The sequence below is a fragment of the Megalopta genalis genome, unplaced genomic scaffold (genome assembly GCF_051020955.1).
Source record: "Megalopta genalis isolate 19385.01 unplaced genomic scaffold, iyMegGena1_principal scaffold0020, whole genome shotgun sequence".
Taxonomy (NCBI): Eukaryota; Metazoa; Arthropoda; class Insecta; order Hymenoptera; family Halictidae; genus Megalopta; species Megalopta genalis.
In genome coordinates, this window is record NW_027476090.1 from 3,446,676 (window position 1) to 3,470,775 (window position 24,100).

Sequence of the window (24,100 nt, forward strand, 5' to 3'; positions counted from 1 at the left end):
TCGTTCGCCAGTGAGGCGAATTACCGGTTCTAGATAAAGAAACATATAATATAAAGATGTTTATTTCATAAACTTTAAGAAATACCAGGAGTCCGATCGTGAACATCATTCAATTATCTTCAGTCGAAAGAAAATACTATTTTTGAAATGATCAATGTTAACTCAGAATGAACGTGAACAACGAAGATGAAATTCTTTCTTCCTGTACCGTATTATTTGCAATAACAAAATTCTTTTTTTAATAAACTGATTCAAAGAAAAACAAGAATTATTACTTTGTACTCTTTCTTGTAAAAGTATCGAAGCCAAAGCAAATAATACATACATACATCGCTTACGCTATTTTCATGACGCACAGAAACACGCCTGGAACACGCAACCCGTTTTACACAGCTGCACGAGAGTTGCGTCTTCGCTTATGTAATACGTTTTCATGATTCATAAAATGACCGGAGATGGTGAGTACTATAATTGAGCCGTTTATTTTGAAAGTGGCATAAGACACATTTTCAAAAAAATCGAGTTAATGGTAACACTAATTACAATTGAACGGTATCTTTTCATTTTTTAAAAATTTGCAATCAATAAGTTGGGAACTTTTGAGATTTGTTCGAGAGAAGTTTTGCTAATTAACGGTATAACAAACATGTTTATTTTGAAAGTGGCGTAAGTCGCTGTACTCGGGAAATTCATTGCGGGGCTTAGTGTAAAAGAAATAGAAACGTGTGATAAGTGTGTGCGAAGTATTGTTTTGAATTATTTTCAGTATTTTTAACAAAGTTGTGATCACTGGACTTATTTTTATAAGTGCGAAAGAGAATAGTGCAGTTTTGTAAATTATATTATAGTGTGATAATAATAATATAATAATATAATAGAAATGGATCCGTGATACGCTGGATCTTGTCCTGTTTCTTCAGCAAAATACAAAGACACGATGGACTTGCTTAATTATATACCCCCAATATACCACAGTTATTTGAAAAATTTGAAACAAAACACGATTTCCGAGGACTTAATCACTCCTATCGATGACGAAAATTAAATTGAACCGATGTATTTTCATATAAATTACTTATACTTATGTTTCAAAATGTACTAATTATTTTTGTATTTTATGAATATTAAAATAAAAAATACTTCAATCAAACCCTTATATTAAATATGTTCATCGTATAAATTATTATTATATATGTAATTTATTCAACAATTTTAGTAAATCACTGTCCTTTCAAAACATCACTTCGGTAAAATACGTCGGACAAAATTAATATATGTCAGTCATTTTTCTAAACTATTTATTTTGAAAGTGGCTTAAGTCACTTTACCGTAATGAAAATTGGTGATTTTTTAATGTTTATACGAAATTGTTTATACTGAGAAAAATATCAGTATCCTGAGATAACGAATACAAGTAAATCTTCTCGAAAGTTAGCATCCATATTTTGAAACGTGTTAAAACGCAAACCCTTAAATATATCGACTTAAAAACAAAGTGACATGCCACTTTCAAAATAAACGGCTCAATTAACAGTGCTAAAGAGGAGTGTGTATTATTGGAAATATTTGTGGAAAATGGAATGAAATGAGAGCAAACAGACAAATAGTCTATGTGATTGCGTCAGAAGCTACTTACTTGACAAAGACAATCGCAGAACCATGGCCATACGAGTGAGAGCGTCGACCAACGGTACAACATGCTTTTCCAAAAGCTTGTTATCTGTTAATTGGCGTTAGTCGAGTAGTTAGTGGACACGGCACAGCGTTACGATACATCATCTATCTCTAGATCGCTCCTTTCACGCTTCCCAACGGGCAATTCAACGCGCCTCGATCAAACTAAAGCAAACTAGAACGTCCTCTAGATTCATCGATCACTGGATCTTTTAACCCTGTATTTCCTGTCGCAATTGCAAGTATTCGAATAAAGATTTCACGAACTTCTTTCGCATTGCAAAAAAAAGTCTTTGACACAGAGATAAATTGTATTGATTTTTCTTTCTACGGGTGAGTAGGTAACGCATCCGCGGTCCAGTAATTGCTGCAGTGTTGCATGTCCCGTTCATTCGAACATCCGTTTTCCATCGAAGCGTCGAAGAAGCCATCGAGTTGCTCGAGAGTTAATTACCAGGTGGGTAACGTCGCGTTTCGTGGAGCGATCGAGGGTGAAAATAATAAAGAGAAAAAAGAACACAATAAAGAAAAAAATAAAAGCAACCGGTAATCAAGGCTGTCGAGAGTTAATTGTTAAGTAGGTAATAGATAGCAGGCGGAAATATCGTCGGCGCGATCGTGGAACGAGCCGCGCCAGTTTTCACGACGTTCGAGCGTCTTCAGCAGATGGCAGCATTTGTTGCTGAATCGACGACACGCCGTTTCATACGCGATGGAACTCTTTCCACGAGGTCGACGAACACGTCTCTCGGTCGCGCTTTTACTTTTTTTTCTCTCTCTCTCTCTCTCTCTCTGCTTGCTCGATTTAGCAGCGATCCGATCAACCCTAGAAAGACCGAGCCATCTCCGCGTTCAGGATCCCCTCGAAAGCGACACTTTTTTTTCTTGTTAACACATTAAAGGCGGGAGTCGTAGTACTACGATTTATCTCGACTTCTCATAAATATGTACTTTAAAACATTTTTTGTAATTAGTGTTTAGTTCTTTTAGTTTTAAGAGTTTAAATGAACTTTTCTAAGTCTAAATTTTTTTATGATTACACAAAATATCGCCCGCTCTAGGACGAAAAACGAGGCGGGGCGGTCGCCGCGTTACCTAGCATACTTTCGTCAAGATCCCCCGCCTTTAATGTGTTAAGATCTTGTTATTCATTACGAAGTGTTTCGTAAGGGACAAAGTAATTTTATCGATTGCAAGTTCTGGTTAAATGAAATAGCAACACGTTAGATCGTGGGTCTTGTTACGTCCAAGATTGAACGTTTAACACGTTCAGTGGTAATTCCGATCGGTTTTCAAAATCTATTTTTATTGAAATACATTCGAACAGACTGAATTTTACTAGGATGCTTAGAATGCAAAAGAGTTAAAATACCATCTGTGATCAATTTTAGAGTCGCTACTTTCAGTTTGATTAATTTTGTAGGAATTTTTGGTACCGACTTTCGACATTTAGCGTGTACAAATCTTCCTTACGACGTGAACAATATGGAGAATGTCTAAACCACATCTTGAGTGACTTTTGAATGATTATTTTACAAATTTTCTTTAGGTCGCCGCCGAAGACCCAAAATGTCCCATCTCACGTTTTCATGCCACAATAATTGAGCTATAACCGGCAATGCCATCAAAATAATAGAATATCTCGATTTTCATGGGATGCCACGTTTCTAACCGAATTATAATTCGCATCGCTATAAAAATCACGCAAGATCTCATAAGACGTGATTGCATGGAAGAAGAATTATAAGAAATTTTAGGTCGCTGACAAAGACCATATACTTTGGCCCGCACACGTGTTAATGCCGTGCTCGAGCGCGGCTTATCGCATGCTAGATAAAGTCTTTCTAGGGTTAACGTTTAGGAGGAAGTAAGAGACGTACAGAGCGAGCCTTCATTTTTAACTTACATGCTGGATGATCGTACAGCCGGCCGATCGACGCGTTGTCCACCTTTCCGATCAGGCCTTCCACGATCTTTTCAATGAAGTCACGGACGGTTTCCATCGCGTTCGCCTCTTCTTTCGGACGGGCCGCAGCCAGGCCCGAGCTGGCAGCTGCATTTTCCACTCCTGCAAAGATATTTGCATGTACAGGTCGACCCATACGCATGGTGTTCGCGTACAGTGGCGTTAAAAAATTTGGAGCAGCGTTTGCCTTTCGAATTGCTCTAAAAAAACACTTTCCTTATTTCTGTACACAAATCCGCAGCTGTCTCTTCCTCGCGTCTCCGATAATATTTGTCACGTTTACAAGAGAGTGCGACACTAATCCCGTTCGAATCGCCAATGAGGCTCTTAAAAACTCGCGTTGCTCTAGCGTCAATTTTCTAACTTTCATCTGCATTTTAATGGTCGAACATGACGGCGTTCGACCATGACCGATATTACACTAAGCTATTTTACATAATCCGCGATTCTATTACATTCTTCTGAAGATTCATCGGTAGATTCTTCCGAAGGACACAGAGCTATGGGTATACACGGAGGCAAGCTTGCTTCCCTCTTGCATTTTCTTTGCTATTCGAAGACAGATTTTACAGCAGGAATATATAAACCATGAGCGAACTTTCTACAGACGGTCTATGAAAAAAGAAACGATTACACCGAGTTCCGAAGGCGACCCGATGCAGCAGAAAACAGCTGTTCATACGTTGTCATTTTAAAGTGGGTCATCGGATAGGGGGGGGGGCGGTGCGACATTAACATAACTTCCACCTTATCAGAGCGGCACATAAATATTCCCGGGTGCGGCGACATCGGATAAGATACATGGTGAATCGTTTTACGCGCGGCATTAAATAGACCAGAACAAGAAACGGCCTCGGAGGATCGTTAAAAAGAGCGAATCGACCGAACGATGCGACACGAGACTGCAATCGACAAGAGAGCCTCTCGAATCCTCCTTATTTCCACCACCAATTAAATTCTTCGTCGCGCGTATGGCGTCAAACGAACGACTTCCTTCTCGGCGAAAAGAGAAAAAAAAAGAAGAAAACGAAAAAACTTACTCATTCATGCGGCAAAAACTTTCTCTCGTCAGGCCCGACGTTTCTTCCTCCGGCGTGCCGCATCGCCGTCTACATGTTTCGAAAACGCGGTCCCGATCGGGCCCCGAAAAATCGAGCTCGAGTGCGCGCCGGGTGCGCACGTCACGCAGTTTCGCGACGAACGATGCACCGCGATCGCGAATCCCTGTCCAACTGACACGGCCGAGCGCTTTCTAAACGAAAGTATCGACAACCATTAAAGATCTACCGGCGTATTCCTTTTTTTCCATCGTGTTTGTAACCGCATTCTCTTAGCGGGTACCGCAAGACCGGTATACATTTATCAGTTATCACGGAGGCGCGGGCACACGTTCATCCTCGCTCGAGGATATTCTGCACGGTCTACCATGCTGTTGCCAGTCCACACAGTCTTTCTCTCTTTCTCTTTTTTTCTCTCTGTCTCCCTCTCTCTCACTCTCTTTCGCTCTGACAGGGTCCGGAGGATCGAGGAAAGCTGTAGTTCAAGGCCTCAACCTTCTGACAGCGTCTGTGTACTTATATCCAGGTCGCAGTAGATCGTCCCAGCTAAGCATCCTGCGCGATCTGGTGCACTTTAATTGGTTTCTAGGTGACCAAGATTCTTCCCATGATTGTTAGAGTCGTTAAAATTGCTGCGCACAGATGTTATTTACTTCGAGTTCGAAGAATCAGCTTTATAGTCTTCGAATCCGGCGCGGTCTTAAATGGCTAGTTTATTTTGATGATTTTCATTTAATTTCTAGACGATTGCTCTGGAGTCGTTACAATTTTCTGTACTCAAATGTTATATACTTCGAATTCTATAGAATACGTTTTAGCCTTCTAATGCGGCGCTGTTTAAACGGCTAGTTTATTTTTACGATTTTCACTCAACTTTAGGATGATTGAGGTCTATCTCTAAAGACTCTTCCCACGGTTGGTAGAGTCGTTAAAGTTTCTCTGCACTAGAACGTTATTTACTTTGAGTTTGAAGAATCAGTCTCTAATCCGTTGATGTTTAAACGGCTAGTTTATTTGTATTTATTTCTACACAATTTCTGGGTGATCGATGTGTGTCTAGAAAGTTTTATCGTTGTAGTCTAGATCGCTTCATTTAATCTATCTATTGTTTGGCAAAAATCTAATGCCATTTAAGTCGAAGCCTGTGAACATCTAATTCTTAAGTTACTTCTAGGTAACTTCAAACTCTTCGACTTTGACGGTAGAAGTCTATCTTTAAACTTTGATCGACGTTGTTGCAGTCCAGAGCAGATTATTTCGGCCAATCTCAATCTGTAGCCCGATAAATCCTAGTGCCACCTGAATCTCCAATTCTTACGTTGCTCGCGGCTAACGTCGAACTTCTTCAACTTTGACGGCAGACCTACTCGATGCCGTTCGAAAGGCTTCGAGTGTCCAAGATCGATCTCTCGATTACAAACTCAGCTAACTCCTTTTTAAAACCTTTGGAACGTTTCGTTGCGTCAAGGCATTCCAATGATTTTCCTCTTGAAATCGGTCTTAGTCTCCCTTCGAACTCTGCGCAACCAGCAGATCTGATCAGCCTATCAACTGGGAGGGTTGAAAAGACTACGATCCAGGATTGGTCCCGAAGATCTTGCTCTAGATCCAGAATTGTTTCTTCGAACCAGCTCGTGGAATCTGGCGCAGCTTAAACGGATTCCAGTTGAACAAGATCGATTATCGGATTCCAAACTTGGCTCGAGTCCTCCTGAATCTTCCAGAACGTTCAACTTCTACCTCTGCCGTCTCGCCGGACGATCAACATCATCCTCGATTCTTCAAATTTGTTTCCGTTTTTCTATCCCGCTGACAGAATTTGGAGAAACTTCCAAGGGGATCTTATTTTCTCGTTGGCACACCGGTTTCACTCCGACGCAAGAATCCCTTTTTATGGACAGAGTCTCCGGCAGACCAGATCCTAGAGCAAGATTACTCTCCGTCTTCCAGATTTGGTCTCGAATTTGCTTTCTGCGATTTCCAACAGAGACATTCCGGCGAATTCTTCAGCTCCACTTCGCGAATCGTTTGGATCGCGGGCCTGTTTCTGCAGTTTCAGGCCATTCTTCTCGCAACTTTTACGCTTCCCATCCCGCGCACGGCATTGTTCAAGTATAGATTGTAAAATATCCAACTATCACTGCTCCAGATTATTAACGAGAGACCCTCCGTCCTCGAAGATTCTAAACCTCTCGTCTAGATCGCTTACTTTTTAATGGGGCCCCGCGAGGATTCGCAGAGTCGCACGATCATTGTGACTCGTCCAATCTCAGATACCCACTTTCCGTTCACAGCGAAGTTACTCCGAAGCGGTGGCAACCGGCACCGAGCGTTTTTTTACCGATGCTCGTTTTCAGTCTTGATTAGGTATCGCAACTTTCGCGCGTTTCCCACAGGCTGACAACGTCCTTGTCGGTTGTTTCGCACTACGCCGACACGCGAGCCGGTTGTTGCATAAAATCGCCAATTATTCGACTGAAAATATTACGGGAGCACATATTGCGTAAAATCCTCTCGTACACTATCCTCAACACATGCCGATTTTCCTAATCGAACACGAAACTGTTGTCCCTAAATCTATGTGACATCTATGACAAGAATAAAGGACGATAACGAACTTATTATGAGATCTTATGTTTCTTTAATCGACCAATCGACTTGTGAATAACTTTTGAATGTGAATAATTCTATCGAGTCATTCATTAATACATATTCTTTATTCCGATTTGTATATCCCTTTTTTGGTAACGTAATGAAATAAGACACGAATTAAAGTCTATGGTGCCACAATTTCACACATCGAAGTATTTTTTCGTGAAACCTACGGACGACAGCGTAAATGAAAACGAACAAAAAGCACCGTTGAGACGAAAAATAACTGAATTGTCCCGAATGCCAGCTCGGCTCGCCGGAACTTGTCCTTTTCCGTTTCACGCGAATCGATCCGCTGTTTTCGTGCTACTCGATTATTAATGCGATCCCGCCTCCTTGACCGCCACCTTGTACCACTCGCGTCTATTCGATCAGTCGGATCGATAGGTCATCGCGGAACGATCCCCGGTCACTCGTCGATCAGCGTGGTTATCACGCGATGCGCCGCGACTGATGAAAATGATAGTGGATCGGGTGATTCCGTGTTCGAGTAACGGCGCGCGGGTACCCGGTGAAAGACAGAAAAGAAGGATTACGGGAGTGCGCGATGTTACTCCCATGAGTACTGGAGCAGAACTGAGGTTCGCCACCTCGGGCCCGGGAGACAATGAGACCGATAGCGCGCGAGTTCCGCTTCCAAGGGGACCGAAAACCGAGTGGAATCCGGCCCCAGGCTGTTCCCCTAATCGATCCTGGCGTGCCGTCGCCTCAAGATCATGGACGCTCCCTTCGACCCTCTACATATATACGTCTTAGCTCCTGGCAAAATCGTCTACCCCCTATAAACGTTTTCTCTCCAACGCTGTTTTCGAAAAATGGCTTTGCTCGACTAGAATTTTTGTCTGGAAATCGTGAGCAGCTGCAAAAATTTCATCGAGACATTCCTCGCGAAGGAAATACACTCGTCCCCAATTTACGCGAATTCCGTTTGCAAGTACAAACGAAGAGATATTAGAAATAAGAGCGAGTAGGTCTTAAAAGTATGTATTTATTTCACAGCGTTTAACAAAGAAATAATTCTGACATTTCAGAAGAGAGAAGCAAATTTTATTCGGTAACACTGTCGCTACTGTAATTTAAAATAGTCAACCGTTTCTTTTTAATCGACGCAAATCGTCGTCATCGATTTTAAATATTTGGAAGTTCGACGTAATTTTCATTGTTCATCTAAATTTTCTCGGACGATTTCTCTCCCCAATATTTTCTTTTACTAAGTTTTTATAAATTTACTGATATTTGCTGTAATGTCTGTAATGGCACTCTCAATGTTACAATTGGATTGCAGGTCTCTTTGCAAAATGAAAGTAGTCTCCATGATTGACAAGAAACAGGAGTTACGAATTAGTTTCTCCTCTTAATGGGTTAAAATTACTTATATTCTTCAGGTGTTTGTATTGTTTTGTGTTGTCTCTTTAACGCACAAAATTCACAATGCAGCTTGTATCGATGTTTCTTGTAATTGTAGATAACATGTAGTTAAAGATATAATTTAGGTAAATGCAAAATTAAAAGACTAGTGTAACCAAGGAAACAGAGGGAAAATCACATTTGTAAACTAAAAACGAGTCGTCCTATACAAACGTTAGTACTAGAGAAAAATAAGAAAGAAATTTGGTATAACATTTTTTTTATCCGTGGCTCCGTTTTCAAGAAAATCGACTTTAAAGTTGGTTCATCTTTATGAAGAATTTTATCGCCTATTTTTCTATCGCAGGTGTCTACGTCCAAGATAGTATTTACAAACACTGACAATGATGGAAACATTCTGTTTATCAGATACATACTGTCCGTTGCTCAGAAGAAGTCCATTGAGAAAAGTATCTGCCTTAGCAGAAATGATCCCTTCCTGTTAGCCCCAAATTAGCCGCCACACTGAATTTCCACGAAACGAGGGACTTCAGTTCGGTCGATTGAAAGCAAACAATTCCTGCTGACTCGTGTCACGTCTCGCACCCCCGTGGTCGCCATTTTCGGCTAGGAGCACGGGCAAGCGAGACGCGCGACTGGAGAGAAACGCAACAAATACAAGATGCAAGAGCGTTGATTTATCCCTAAAGCATTAATTTCGGATTCTTCTGACTAACGCATGATTATTTGTAATTACTAATTATTATTTAGCATCGTGATTACCTTTTCATTGCATTATGCAGCGAACGTGCAGTACTATAATTAATTATAATATTATTTTTGTATTTTATATATATTATTATAATATTCATGTTGTATCATATGAATTTTGAAACGGTTATAATACACGTCTTAAATATGTGATCGATATTTATGAAGTATAAGTGAAGATAATCATGTTTTGCTCGTCCAATATTACTCCCATGTCCGCAGGTTTGCATTTATTATTCGAGTATAGGAATTTTATGGATATTTTACGCTTACGTTAACGCATATAACGTTAAGAACCCGAAGGTAATATCGGGTAACGAGAAAATGAAACTTACGCATAAACCAAATGACGCAAGGGTCAAGGGGAATCGGTCGCCCGCTCCATTTAGCAACTTCCAATTTTTGTTTTTATTCCAGACTTTTGTTTATTATTGATTAAGTTACGCGCTGAACAAGAGACGTGATTAGGTGGAGCGGGCGACCGATCTCCCTTGCTCCTTGCGTCGTTTAGCTAGTGGGTGTTCTCGTTTACCAATAGAAGTGGGTTTCGCGAGGTCATAGAAAAGTGGGGACTACGGGCGTGTAGGTCAGGCGGAGCGAGCGGAATATCCCGCTTGTCCCTCTGCCGTAACGACGGACTTCTTCTGAGCACAACCGACAGTAGTTTGCAACAAATAATAGACGACAGCTAAATCCTTTACAAAGATGAAGTCGATTTCCTCCAGAACGGATAAAAAATTGTGATACCAAATTTCTTTCTTATTTTGTCATATAGAATCACCCTCTGCTCGATCGCACCACGAATTCCGGCCCACCCTGTACACTAAATTTTCTGCCGCGTTCTAAATTCTCTGCTGTGTTCGACATTTTTCACTGCGTCCGAAATATATCCTCGGTCTGAAATATTGTGAGGCAACTTTACATCGAACGTCCCGACGAACAGATGGCACGACGAACAAGGTTGTAGATCCAATTAGCTCGCAGCAGCGTGTCCAACTGTACGCCGCCAGAAAAAATCGGCGTCCACTTTTCTGCTTCGGTTTGAATCTCGGTGGATCTGGTTTTCAGAAACGCTGCCGCTCGGAATGCGAGCTGTTCCGCGGCCCCCGCTCGTTTCCTAGAAGAAATAACGAGCGCGCATTTTTCGGCTCGCGAAAAACGAAGAGCAGAGACAAAAGTGTTCGGCACGACGCCGTCTGACCATGTTTGGCTAAAGTACTGATCGTTGGAATAGGCCGTGGTTAGCGGACGCTGAAACCTGATGCGCACCAGGGCACAAAGAACTTCTTTCGGATTCGACCCGCGGCTTGGTCTTTCTGGATCATGTGGCAGCTAAATCCTAATTGCTTCCTCGATATTTGGATGCCTTCGTGCGAGTTTTCTCGAGCAGAGAAGTTTTCTACTTCCGCGTTCTTAGTACAAGAAATACTCAACTGATAATTTATCAAAAGCTGTCTTTACTTTTATAGAGTCCTTGTTTACTCCTTGTTACCTTCGATAATTTAATAATAGCTTTCACATCGTGTTCTTATGCCACGATACATCGAGCAGAAGGGTATGCATACAGTAATGTTTCTCTAATTGACTAATAATGTTTCTCTAATTGACTAATAATGTTTCTCTAATCGAATCTCTAATTTCTCAGATTGTGCACAAAAATGGACAATTTGGGAAGAACAGATACCATTATTCGAGCCTTGCAGCTCGTTTTTATAGTTGTTAACAATCGATAACCATAGAAAAACAAGCCACAAGGCTCGAACAATCGTATCTCCTCTTCCAAAATTGTCCATTTTTGTGAACAATCTGAGCGCCAATTAGGGAGACATTACTATACACCGTGTTTCTCATAAAAATGTAGATCATGCCACCAGTTCCTTGACTAACTTGCCGGATGTGGATGATTGTAATTACAAGGTGAATGTAATTAACATTATGTAATAGTTTATGCTTGTTTATAACGTACGGAATAGTTTGCTAAGATGAGAAGTTAACGCAACCTACTGCATTTTAAGTTTGTGTCTGATGAAAGATGCAAAACTGTAAACATTGCGTTACTGTATTATACACATAAGTTAAGATGAACTGCTAAATATTGTTAATTAAATTCACCTTGCAATTGTAATCGCCCAAATCCGGCCGATTAGTTAACGAATTGGTAACACGATCTTCATTTGAGCCGTTTATTTTGAAAATGGCATAAGTCACTTTGTTTTTAAGTCGATATATTTAAGGGTTTGCGTTTTAACACGTTTAAAAATATGGATGCTAACTTTCGAGTAGGTTTACTTGTATTTGTTATCTCAGGATACCGATATTTTTCTCAATATAAACAATTTCGTATAAACATTAAAAAATCACCACTTTTCATTACGGTAAAGTAACTTAAGCCACTTTCAAAATAAATAGTTTAGAAAAATGACTGACATATATTAATTTTCTCCGATGTATTTTACCGAAGTGATGTTTTGAAAGGACAGTGATTTACTAAAATTGTTGAATAAATTACATATATAATAATAATTTATACCATGAACATATTTAACATAAAGGTTTGATTTAAGTATTTTTTATTTTAATATTCATAAAATACAAAAATAATTAGTACATTTTGAAACATAAGTATAAGTAATTTATATGAAAATACATCGGTTCAATTTAATTTTCGTCATCGATAGGAGTGATTAAGTCCTCGGAAATCATGTTTTGTTTCAAACTTTTTAAATAACTGTGGTATATTGGGGGTATATAATTAAGCAAGTCCATCGTGTCTTTGTATTTTGCTGAAGAAACAGGACGAGATCCAGCGTATAACGGATCCATTTCTATTATATTATTATATTATTATTATCACACTATAATATAATTTACAAAACTGCACTATTCTCTTTCGCACTTATAAAAATAAGTCCAGTGATCACAAGTTTTTTAAAAATACTGAAAATAATTCAAAACAATACTTCGCACACACTTATCACACGTTTCTATTTCTTTTACACTAAGCCCCGCAATTAATTTCCCGAGTACAGCGACTTACGCCACTTTCAAAATAAACATGTTTGTTATACCGTTAATTAGCAAAGCTTCTCTCAAACAAATCTCAATAGTTCCCAACTTATTGATTGCAAATTTTTTTTAAATGAAAAGATACCGTTCAATTGTAATTAGTGTTACCATTAACTCGATTTTTTTGAAAATGTGACTTATGCCACTTTTAAAATAAACGACTCATTTTTGCTCGTCACTGCGCGCAACCTGATCGAACCTCCATATCGCATAAAATCATGATTTTTGCACAGAAAAATACCTGCATATTCTCCAAAGATCGCTAAACGAACTCACGACGTTTCAATTTACTGGGTGCATCGTTTTAAAAGATTCTCAGAAATCGCGTTGTCCTTTGACAGCTAAAATTGGCAATATTCTGAAATGTTCAATCGGCTGTCTACATGGTCTAAAATTTGATTAATCAGTATTACCATGATGAATAAAGTGGATAAAGGGGTGGTAGGTCGTATCCGGCTGTGTCGCGATAGCTTTTCGTCGAGCAGAAGAAAAGTTGGTTTCCACGGAGACGAGGCCGGCGTATCTTCGCTATCTGGCGTTAGAGCGGCTCGTTCTCGATCAAACGGTCTGATACGATTCACAGGGAAAGATCGTAGGTTGTGCAGCGAACAATGAGCATTACGGGGACTCCAGCGTGAGATATTTTGCGGGCCGTTCTTATTGTTACTCTTCCGTTACACGACTTTTCTGGCGGGGAACAAGGACGCCCGTCCTCTGGCCCGAGATGGCACAATGGGCCCGTGGAGCCATGCAAAATGGAATCAACGTCAATTAACATTTCGCCAGCGACTTTCTCAGCCTGTCGTCCGGGATAATCTTATTTTTCTTCGGTCCGTCTTCTCAGGCAGCGCGCGTGTCACGGACTCTCGCGTGCTCGTGTAACGTTTAGGCCTCGTTTAAGACATTTTGTCGGATCAGAGAAACTACAGTCACCTAATTTAGCGTCGCACAGTGTCCGACACTGTAGAGGTAATTAGGACAAGATTAATAACTGTGATACTAAAAATTGTTCGAACAAAAGTTACTCATTAATCGAGTAACAATAAAGGGCAGTTTAAGAATGATCAAAGAATCTTTTATTTAATAAGAACGTTAAGATTATTTAAATTTTTGTTTAATAAAATTGTATTTTTGTTTTCATCAATTGGTAGATCTTCGCATGTTCTTGAAAAAATTGTTAGTTGTAAAAAAGCAGAGATTAATATTTCTAGAATATAAAATAGTAATATAGAATATAAATAGTAATAAAATATAAAATAATATATAAATATTTCTAGAATATTTCTAGTATATAAAATCAGAAAGTCTCTCTAAAGTTGATAAATATTTAACATGTAAAATTGTAAAAATATGTTATTATTCGTTTACAATTCTTTATTCGTTTTGAAGGTTCTATAATACTGAATTCAACAAGTAAAACTCAGATTAAGATAACAAATATCCTACCAGTGGCAGATGTTTCTATAAATACATTGAATTCTTTCATTAAACTTCATGTTTAAATTTCAAAAACGAATTAGCGTACTCTGCAGAAACTGTAGATAGATTCAGAAACTACATTTAGTCATTAATGTTTTGCGATACGAGACTTTTTATTAGTGTCTGTAGGCATTTAATTTCATCTCTGCAGACCGCTGTAATTAGTTTGCAATCACTAGACTGCGGATTTTATGCATTTATGACAAGAATGTTGTTATACTAATTATTAAAATTATTACAGAAACAAATAAAATTGTACTTGGCTCATTTCTCTTGCAATTGATACAGAAAATGTTTATTTTCTATAAAAATCCGCAGTTTAGTAATCATTTATGCAGTCCCCGTCGCTATTCGAAAATCAGTTATTAAAGTTCGATATCGATCAATAAACTGAAACAATGTACTGTAAACGCATTGTAGCGACAGCATATTAATTTTTCAGTCGGCAACAATCTAACGGCGCCACCGATGTAGATCCCCGTGTTCGTTGAATAAGATAATGACAAGTGCGTGAGTCCGATAGCGATATAGAATCGTCAAGATTCAGTTGGGAAACGTAAATTCTCGAAATCGCTTATCTATAGATTGTATACTTTATACTCTATTGTGTCGTGCATATACGTGTAACAATAGCGGAACAGCCTCGACGAGGTTTGATCAGTTTTTCGCTTAATTACACGAATCTTCTAATCGTGAAGAAAAAAAGCGCGAGGAAACAGAACAGCTTGATGAATATCGCACTTGTTGCTCGCGTTCACTTGTAATTAAGACAAGCCATCGACATGCAGAAAAACCACTCTTTACCGTTAACTACTACGCTTCTGTTCGATCGAATGTACATTCAATTCAGCAAGAGCTCATTGTACGTATATTCCATTAACACGATGCTAAATCCACGTAAAAAAATATGTTACACAACCAAGGTAATATTGTTATTGAAGTTAAAAAAATTGACATTTAATATTTCTTTCATTCTTCAATACTAAATCTCGTTAAATAAGCCTCTTTAATACTAAATCTCGTTAAATAAACCTTTTTAATTCTAAATCTCGTTAAATAAGCCTTTTTAATACTAAATCTCGTTAAATAAACCTCTTTAATACTAAATCTCGTTAAATAAGCCTCTTTAATACTAAATCTCGTTAAATAAGCCTCTCTTTAATACTAAATCTCGTTAAATAAACCTCTTTAATATTAAATCTCATTTTGTAAATTTTGAAATTATTGAGATTATGAAGACTTTGTCTTAAGAAACGATCGAATAAATTTCCATTATATGATTCTTAATCATATAATGTCTTAACCAACGTTTTAATCATTAATCGCAATGAAAGATTGAAATATTAATGTTGATAATTAATCGCAATCAACGATTGAAATATTACTGTCAAGCGGTAATCGCAATTAGCGATTAAATGTCTTTTAATCGTTAGTCGCGATTCAAGCCTGAAGAATTCTCTCCTCCTCCGAATATAAAAATGAAATAAAATATGAAACATGATAAAGAGAACTCTTAACGGAACGATATAGAAATATGCTTCCAACTACATTAATAAATCAACAATTATTAACTGTCTCCTTAAATCGACGATTGACGATTAATTTCATCGATCGATTAATTCAATCGTCGATTTTTCGACGATTAATCGAGTCAAAAATTTTAGTCGGTTGATGCCCAACGCTGTTGGTACGGTCATGGTTAACAAGTCGAAATTGATTTATTCAAATATGAGCCGTTTATTTTGAAAGTGGCATAAGTCACTTTTTCAAAAAAATCGAGTTAATGATAACACTAATTACAATTGAAAGGTATCTTTTCATTTTAAAAAAATTTGCAATCAATAAGTTGAGAACTATTGAGATTTGTTCGAGAGAAGTTTTGCTAATTAACGGTATAACGAACATGTTTATTTTGAAAGTGGCGTAAGTCGCTGTACTCAGGAAATTCATTGCGGGGCCTAGTGTAAAAGAAATAGAAACGTGTGATAAGTGTGTGTGAAGTATTGTTTTAAATTATTTTCAGTATTTTTATAAAAGTTGTGATCACTGCACTTATTTTTATAAGTGCGAAAGAATAGTGCAGTTTTGTAAATTATATTATAGTGATGTGGCGGCTACCTCCAGATCCGCCAGCAGATGGCTATAAAATGTTTTATAAACTAACTTTAGATGAAAAAGATGAATTTCTAACTTTGGATTTGTCACCAAAAAGAGGAAGACCTAGGCGTTATTCACAAATAGAAATGGATCCGTTATACGCTGGATCTCGTCCTGTTTCTTCAGCAAAATACAAAGACACGATGGACTTGCTTAATTATATACCCCCAATATACCACAGTTATTTGAAAAATTTGAAACAAAACACGATTCCCGAGGACTTAATCACTCCTATCGATGACGAAAATTAAATTGAACCGATGTATTTTCATATAAATTACTTATACTTATGTTTCAAAATGTACTAATTATTTTTGTATTTTATGAATATTAAGATAAAAAATACTTAAATCAGACCTTTACATTAAATATGTTCATGGTATAAATTATTATTATATATGTAATTTATTCAACAATTTTAGTAAATCACTGTCCTTTCAAAACATCACTTCGGTAAAATACGTCGGACAAAATGAATATATGTCAGTCATTTTTCTAAACTATTTATTTTGAAAGTGGCTTAAGTCACTTTACCGTAATGAAAAGTGGTGATTTTTTAATGCTTCTACAAAATTGTTTATACTGAGAAAAATATCAGTATCCTGAGATAACAAATACAAGTAAACCTTCTCGAAAGTTAGCATCCCTTAAATATATCGACTTAAAAACAAAGTGACTTATGCCACTTTCAAAATAAGCGTTTTTAAGATTTCTACAGAATAAAGGGTCCCTCGATATTTTCTCGAAAACTATGACTCTCAGACCCCGATGCTTTTACAAGCCCGTGCGAATGATTTTGAAAGCTCGCGCAGATTCGGTTCCGGTCGGCCGACAACCGTGAAAACTCGTCCGAATGTTTCGCGTAGAGCGACGCAATTAATTCCGTTTCGCTGAATGCACGGCGCGCATCGATCCGTCGATCATTCACCGCGCCCACGGACTCCCACCTGCAAATCAATTCGCCCGAAGGGACGAACAATTGACCGGGTGTCGTCCTCGGCCTGTGTTCCCGCTTGCCCGCGACCCAGGACAATGTTTTCCCCGTCGTTTCTTACCGGGGACCGCATTAGAGAGGAACTCGTAGGAATGTTTCAGCCTGCGCCGCCTTCGAGGCTGCATTATTTATAAGGGATCGCGGATCGTCGTCGTTGCGATTGATTTCCACGACGCGATGGATATTTTCGTGCCCTCGAGCTTCTGTCTCTCCTTCGATTTCTCGCGGCACGCATCAACGTTTTCACTCGGAAAACGATACTTAGATTGGAGGACGTTGAACTAGATGATCATCGATTCAAGGATTCGTGAAACGCTAGATAGAAGAATTCGGGGGATCGTTATCATATCCGGTGTACAAGCGCATATTTACGAAACTGCGGATCTTTCTGTGACAGAAAAATCTTCTGCACCAACTGCACGAAGTATTATTATTAACCCTTTGCACTCGAGTGATGACTCTGAGGCATCATTAAAATTTGTCATATCACGTTCTAAGATCATTTTTATATTGACAAAATTTAGATTTAAATAATTGTTAAGGGCGTAACTGCTGCGTGAGTCACAAGAGTCAATCTCATATGCATAAAATGCACTTTGTCGTATAAAATAAGAATACTATAAGCCAGAAAAATTATTCTAGATTTACAGTTGAAATAGCTTCGAGTGCAAAGGGTTAACACTAAACCTACCGCGGTCAAAGTGACCGCTTTCTTATTTTGTAATTCTGCAAAGTTCCGAGACTCTTTCGTCGAAAATGCTTGAATAAGTTATATTATTGGAGCAAGTTTTATGATAAAAACTTTACAAATTCTAAATAAATTCGGTCTTCTCACTTTTGTGAAGCAGTACATGCCGGTTAGTATTACTGCTTGGTAGGTTTAGTGTTAAAGAATTTTAATAAACCTGTATTTATCAACCAATTCAATCTATAGACCGTACCCGTTATGCGCGATAGCCGTATTGTTTAATTTGTGATATTTGGTATTTATGATAAATTTCATCCATCATGGTCTTTATACGATTTTATTATATACGGACTGCGGATTTTACGTATTTGTGACAAAAATTTGTATCTGTAAATTGAAAGAGTAGATAGAGTTAGAGAATTAATGAGTCTCGATACATTGCTTTCAACCTTCTATAATTAGTAACAAAACTGACTCCTGATTCTTGCAACAAATGTAGATAATTTTTATTTTACATAAAAATCCGAAGATTAATAATATAAATATATATAATGCACGTACAAGAAGTGTGTTCTTGAATGACATTCATATCGTACGAATATAGTATAAAGTCATACAAATAATATGAAATATATATAATATATAAATATTAATACATAATAATATATTATATATAATATATAATAATATAATAATATATTAATAATAATATAAAATATATAAATATTTTTTCAATTATACTCTTTCATTTTAATCAGTACTGACCGGCTTGAAACTATCAATTTAAGATTGTTGAAATTATAAAGTATTTCGTAGGAAATGATTGTATGAATTGCTTAATTAAAGCACATGCATAATATAATAAAAATACCAAGATGTCTAAATAAGGTCAATCTTGTAATTCTTATAAAGCAACACATGTCACACATCTTCAGTGTTACCATAGTAAACTGTATCTTCTCATTTCGATCACAAATGCATAAAATCTACAGTCATTAGGAACTATCAAGCTCGTTAGAAGAGCATATTAAAATGAAAAAGATTTCAACAAATGTTCTGGAGTATTTGACTTTTTCGAGTAGCTCAATGCACATTTTGGATCGAGAAAAGTTTCTAATTCATGATGGTTGAAATTATACACTCTGCTAATAAAGGTTCCGTTTATTTTCAGGCGTAGGGCGTACCAATACCGCAGCTTGCGGTTACGCTCGCAAGGTCGTATTCAAGGATATTGCTTTCCCATTAGAAAGCTGTCATCCTGTGTGTAAGCCTGCTTGTCACGGCGGGATTTTGTAAGTCCTACATTCTCTCAGTCTCCACAAAATATTTATTTCTTTATACTTCCGTTACGTCATCGAATTGTAATTCATGCCGCTATCATCGATCCGTCAGCGTTTATTCATACACAGTGGCAAACGATCGAAATACAATTTAGCAATGACCGAAACACTTTTCTTTTTAAAAAGCTATAGGATAATATTTTTAGTATGCATATAAGTTATCGAGATTTACAAAACGCGTTTTTTAAATTTATATTCTCAGATACGAAAGTTGAGAAAACGTTACAGTTCATTTATTTTTATCATTTCAAATAATAGCAAAATTACAAAGAAAGTATTTCAGTCATTGCACAAATAAAATATTAATCAGTCTAAAATCTTCAAAAGATTCAAGTTGCCAAAATGTTATACCGTCTTAGAAGGCGTTCGAATACCTTTTTTATCCACCGTATACTTTTTCTTTTATAATAATATGAGCATTCGAATTATTCGTCAAGAATTTAGGTTTAACATTCCACAATGTGTAACAACGCTAATTTATTTCACGATCGTCGGAGGTTTTCGACTATAAATAAAGGTTGACAGCAGGATCACTTATCGAATACGGATCATAATTATATTAGATAATGGAATTTCGAGACGAACCTGCAACGTAGACCCGTGATTTAGCCGTATTGAAGTATCGGTGTAGATCCTTCTCCTCGATCGATCCGTTGGCAGCCTCGGTTTTATTTAACCAGTGCCTGGCAAAGTATTTCTCATTAAAGCACCGTTAGAATGTTTTCTGGCGATAATTAAGCGACGTTTTAGTGTACAGTTACTTCGCGAATTATTATTCGGTAGGTCGTTAGGAGGAGTTCATCGCGAATGGATCGCTTCAAAACCGTGCGCAACGTGATATACCTGTTTTCGAAAGAAAGAGGCCAGCCATCATAGTGTAACTGTTCGTTCTACTATTTATTTCACTTCAAGTTTTAACACTGAACATACCACTCTGTAAACTTTTACTCCATAATTCTAAATTAAAGGAGTATTCTAAAATTATAATTAATAGACTACGGATTTTATGTATTTACGGCAAAGAGTAGTTGCAATGTAAAATAAGAAAGATTAAAAGAATTTGAAGATGGCGATGTATTATTTTTGATCTATTAAAATTATTAAACAATGAAACAACTTGCTATTTAGTGTCTATTTCTTGCAATCGATGCAGATAATTTTTATTATGCATAAAAATTCGCGATCTAGTAATTATCGTCTTGAGCGTCGAAAATCAACTACAAAAGATTCCCACAAAATCTAAGTAATTCGATTAATAGAACTGAAACACTAACCCTTCTGCGTTTGAATCGTTTAAGCGGGTATTCTAGCATGAATCTTTGAAAAAATTGATATTCTTGCATTTTCTTGAAGAATATTCGACTGTGTCACAAAGCAACCGAAGTCTTGAACCCAAAAAATTTGTAAACGTTGCTGAAACCTCGCTAAAAAAATCTCGAATAAAGTTCAAGAAAAACGCACTTCGCGCTAGAAATACCCGCTTAAAAACCAGCCAAAAATGCGTGTCATCGATACGTGACCGACGCGGCGCTCAACACGTGTTAATGTCGATTATGGTTATTTAGGAACCTTTGCTGACGACAGAAGATGCAACGCCAGGATTTGTCAGTGTTGTTCCAGCGACAGCAGCCTTTCCTGCAGGACCTCGCGCCGCAATCCTCGCAACGGACCCCGCGAGTCAGCACGAACGGCTTCAGACAGCACGCGCAACGATTTTCATCGACTGGTATCTGCCTCGCCCCTTCTTCCTTCGAGCCCCCTGACTTTCTGTAAAGTGGAATACAATGCACTGCAGCGATGACACTGGGATCGGAAGGTAAAACGTGAGTCATTCCTCCATATGAATCATTCATAAGGTCTCGAATGTTTACTGATTAGCGTGAAGTAACCGTGTCTGTCTACGGCAGTCGATAGCCAGTTAATCGACCAGTGCGTAGGTGGTATTTTCACTGGGTATTTATTATTCGCTCCACACGGTGCTTGTTACATGTTAATCAGTGTTCATATTTCAATCGCTGCTTGCTGCTCGTTACGAAATTCCTATGTTCATAGAGTAAGTACCTTTACATTGTTTTATCGCACTCGATAGTATCAACGGCTGAAGATAAAAGTTTATGTAACATCAGCCGGTTAATTGATATCTTGCTTCTATTTATTCTTTTAACTGCGATTAACAGGTCATTATTACCGAATCGAATAAAATAAATCGCTGTTATATTAGGAACAACTGGATGTTTAATATTAGGTCTACCGGAAAGTTCTGTCCGATAGTGTCACTTCAAGTTTCAATCCATATGCACATGTTGATTTCAGACATATATGACTATTTATCATTGCATTTACACACTTGTACTCTCCTAAATAAACTGAACCAAAGATGTCTCGTGTCATTATTAAGCGAGACGCGATCGTGAAAGCATGGCTACCGATGATAATGCCAGACCACATGCTGCTTTGGCGACTCGTCGGAAAATCGCAGAGCTAGGCTGGGAAATTCTGTCGCATCCACCGTACTCCCCAGACCTAGCACCCTGCGATTATCACTTGTTTCTCTCTTTGCAAAACTTTTTACAGGAAAAAACATTCAAAACTGAAGCTGATGTCAACCAAGCACTGGTTGAGTTCTTCGCCTGTAAAAATAAATCATTTTAAAAAAATGGCATTTACAAGTTGCCATCGCGCTGGCAAGAAGTCATAAGTAACGATGGAAAGTATATTCTACGATAAGTATTATTAAATGTATGAAAATCGTGTTATATTTCAATTCAAAAACGGACAGAACTTTCCGGTAGACCTAATAGTTCTGCAAGGAGTATCTGCAGAAATATGTTTGTAGAAATTAATTAGTGAAACTGAGAATGATCATAAATACTGTTAATTGTATATTTGCGAAATCGGTCCACTGTCCGAGGGTTAATACTGGGAGGAATTAATATTTAATTGGTACTGCTTGTTTTTATTGATTACCTACATTGTCCTGAAGTTTATTCGCTGTTGACTATAGTGCGTACTACTATTCACGTACTGCCCACCTGTTGCTCGTCATTCTCCCTCCTTTACAGGTGTGCGGAGGTTAATTGAATATTTGATGCTGATTAAAAGCAGTATTCAATAAACTAATTTCTATAGCTGCTTACTAAATCAAATATTATTTACCACTTACTATATCTATCTTATTATCGTCTGTTCAACACCAAACCGACCGGCCCGAGTAAAATGACCAGTTTCACATTTTTTTTCCTTTCAAGTTACACAACTTATAAAAATGTTTTCACAGGAAACAATCGAACGAATTTCTTAATCCAAGCATACATTATAACGAAAATGACGAATGAATGCAGTTTGGTTTTCTCATTGTTATAAGATAACAAGCGTCAGTTAGTTCCAGCGCACGGTAGGTTCAGCGTCAACCAAACAGTAGATTCTGCTTCGAACTTGGCAATCGATGACTCCTGTCGAGTCCTCACCACTTTCGAGATCCAGTGTTCAAGCTCCTGAATTCGCGATCGTTAATGATTATTCGCGCAAATCATTGTTCAAGCATAAACCACTCGTATAACATTTCAGGTTTGAAAGAACGGACAGCCAAGTGTGACGAAGTAATTTTATTTGTCGATCCCCTGTGCGCGGCGATCGATCGTTCGTTTTTTCTTTTTTCATTTATTTACAATGATCGCGTACACAAACAATCGCATGCTGGCCGGTTAACTGCATACACACGAGTTCTAAATCGAAACTTACGCGGCATCGTAACCTCTGCTTGTAACCGAGCGCATGTAACGCCGCGTTACGCAATAACGGGTTTAAATAAATACGCTTTCGAAATGCTTTCTTGTGTTTGATCCAGCCAACTTTCCTGGACCGCTCGATTGCGCAACGGCTTCTATAAGAAGACGTTTCAACCGGCATTAATCGAAGCCAAGACACAGGGATATTGGATATTCGGTAACATCGCATCCACCGACTCGCTTCGCGACGGTCGCGATCATCTTCGAGCTCGTCGCATCGACGGTTTACACACCGTCAATATTTCAATAGTCTTTTACGCATCGACGATTAACTTAAAACCTTTCAATGGCAACGACGATCGCAATCGTATAGTCATCCGTCCCGTATTCACGATTTACTGAACTCATCCCCTTGGCCACAATGTTCGCAATCCAAGCCGCATACATCTGCATCTAATCGCATCGCGATCGATGCAATTTTGAAACGAATTCCGATCAAATATGTAGTTCCTCAATCACTAACCTACTTCCTCACCTGCGATTTCGTTGGTACAGAAATGAGCTTGTATTACCTAATCCAAACGTAATTTATCGTAGTCTAACGTGTATTATCTAACGCAGCGTACCATCCAATCGTTATATAAGAAATTCATTACTCTCGTGCCCGGTGTATTTCACGGTGATTGCCTGTCTTTAGCTCTTCGCCTCCCTTCCGGTAGTTATCAACCTTTAAACCGGATTATGGTGGCTGCGGCTGCACCGCGCTATTTCAAACAGATCGTCGTGAATATACGTACACGTGATTATTTAAACATTCGTGTGATCTTCTATTCGACCGATCAAGTTTGTGATGCTTTAACGAAAATTTACTTGCGCTTACCAATTTTGGGAATATGCGTTCATTTACTGTAACAATAACTGTCAGTAATTGACTGTCCGGTTAATGGTTAATATACCTCTTAATGACTTTGCGCAACGAGACATGGCTTCGTAATTTCTTCATTAAGTAACGATCCTACAATTATCCTTATTTCTGGGACAGTTTAACGGATCCAAATGTTTATCGAGTTTCTCATGTAATCCTGTGCGAATGGAGGAAAGCTGTTATTGATTCTTTTAAGTGGCAGTCGTAAAATCACCGGCAGGCAGACCGTTTAAACCGAATAAGAAATAATAAAAC

General features: G+C 38.1%; 1 protein-coding gene across 8 annotated transcripts in view; it reads right to left on the minus strand.

Annotated features, from left to right (window-relative positions):
* The window catches only part of LOC117227324 (uncharacterized), a 106,987-nt gene that overhangs the window by 42,006 nt on the left and 40,881 nt on the right, over positions 1-24,100 (minus strand). For 6 of the 8 annotated variants that reach the window (XM_033482451.2, XM_033482448.2, XM_033482446.2 and 3 more), the window contains 4 exons: positions 20,762-20,959; positions 19,778-19,875; positions 3,581-3,742; positions 1,637-1,720 (listed from right to left, as the gene is read on the minus strand). In XM_033482451.2, coding sequence (XP_033338342.2) covers positions 1,637-1,720; positions 3,581-3,742; positions 19,778-19,875; positions 20,762-20,959 — 542 coding nt within the window. Of the gene's footprint in view, positions 1-1,636; positions 1,721-3,580; positions 3,743-4,680; positions 7,057-19,777; positions 19,876-20,761; positions 20,960-24,100 lie in introns of those variants that run through there. The other 2 variants (XM_033482452.2, XM_033482453.2) reach the window with 2 other exon arrangements.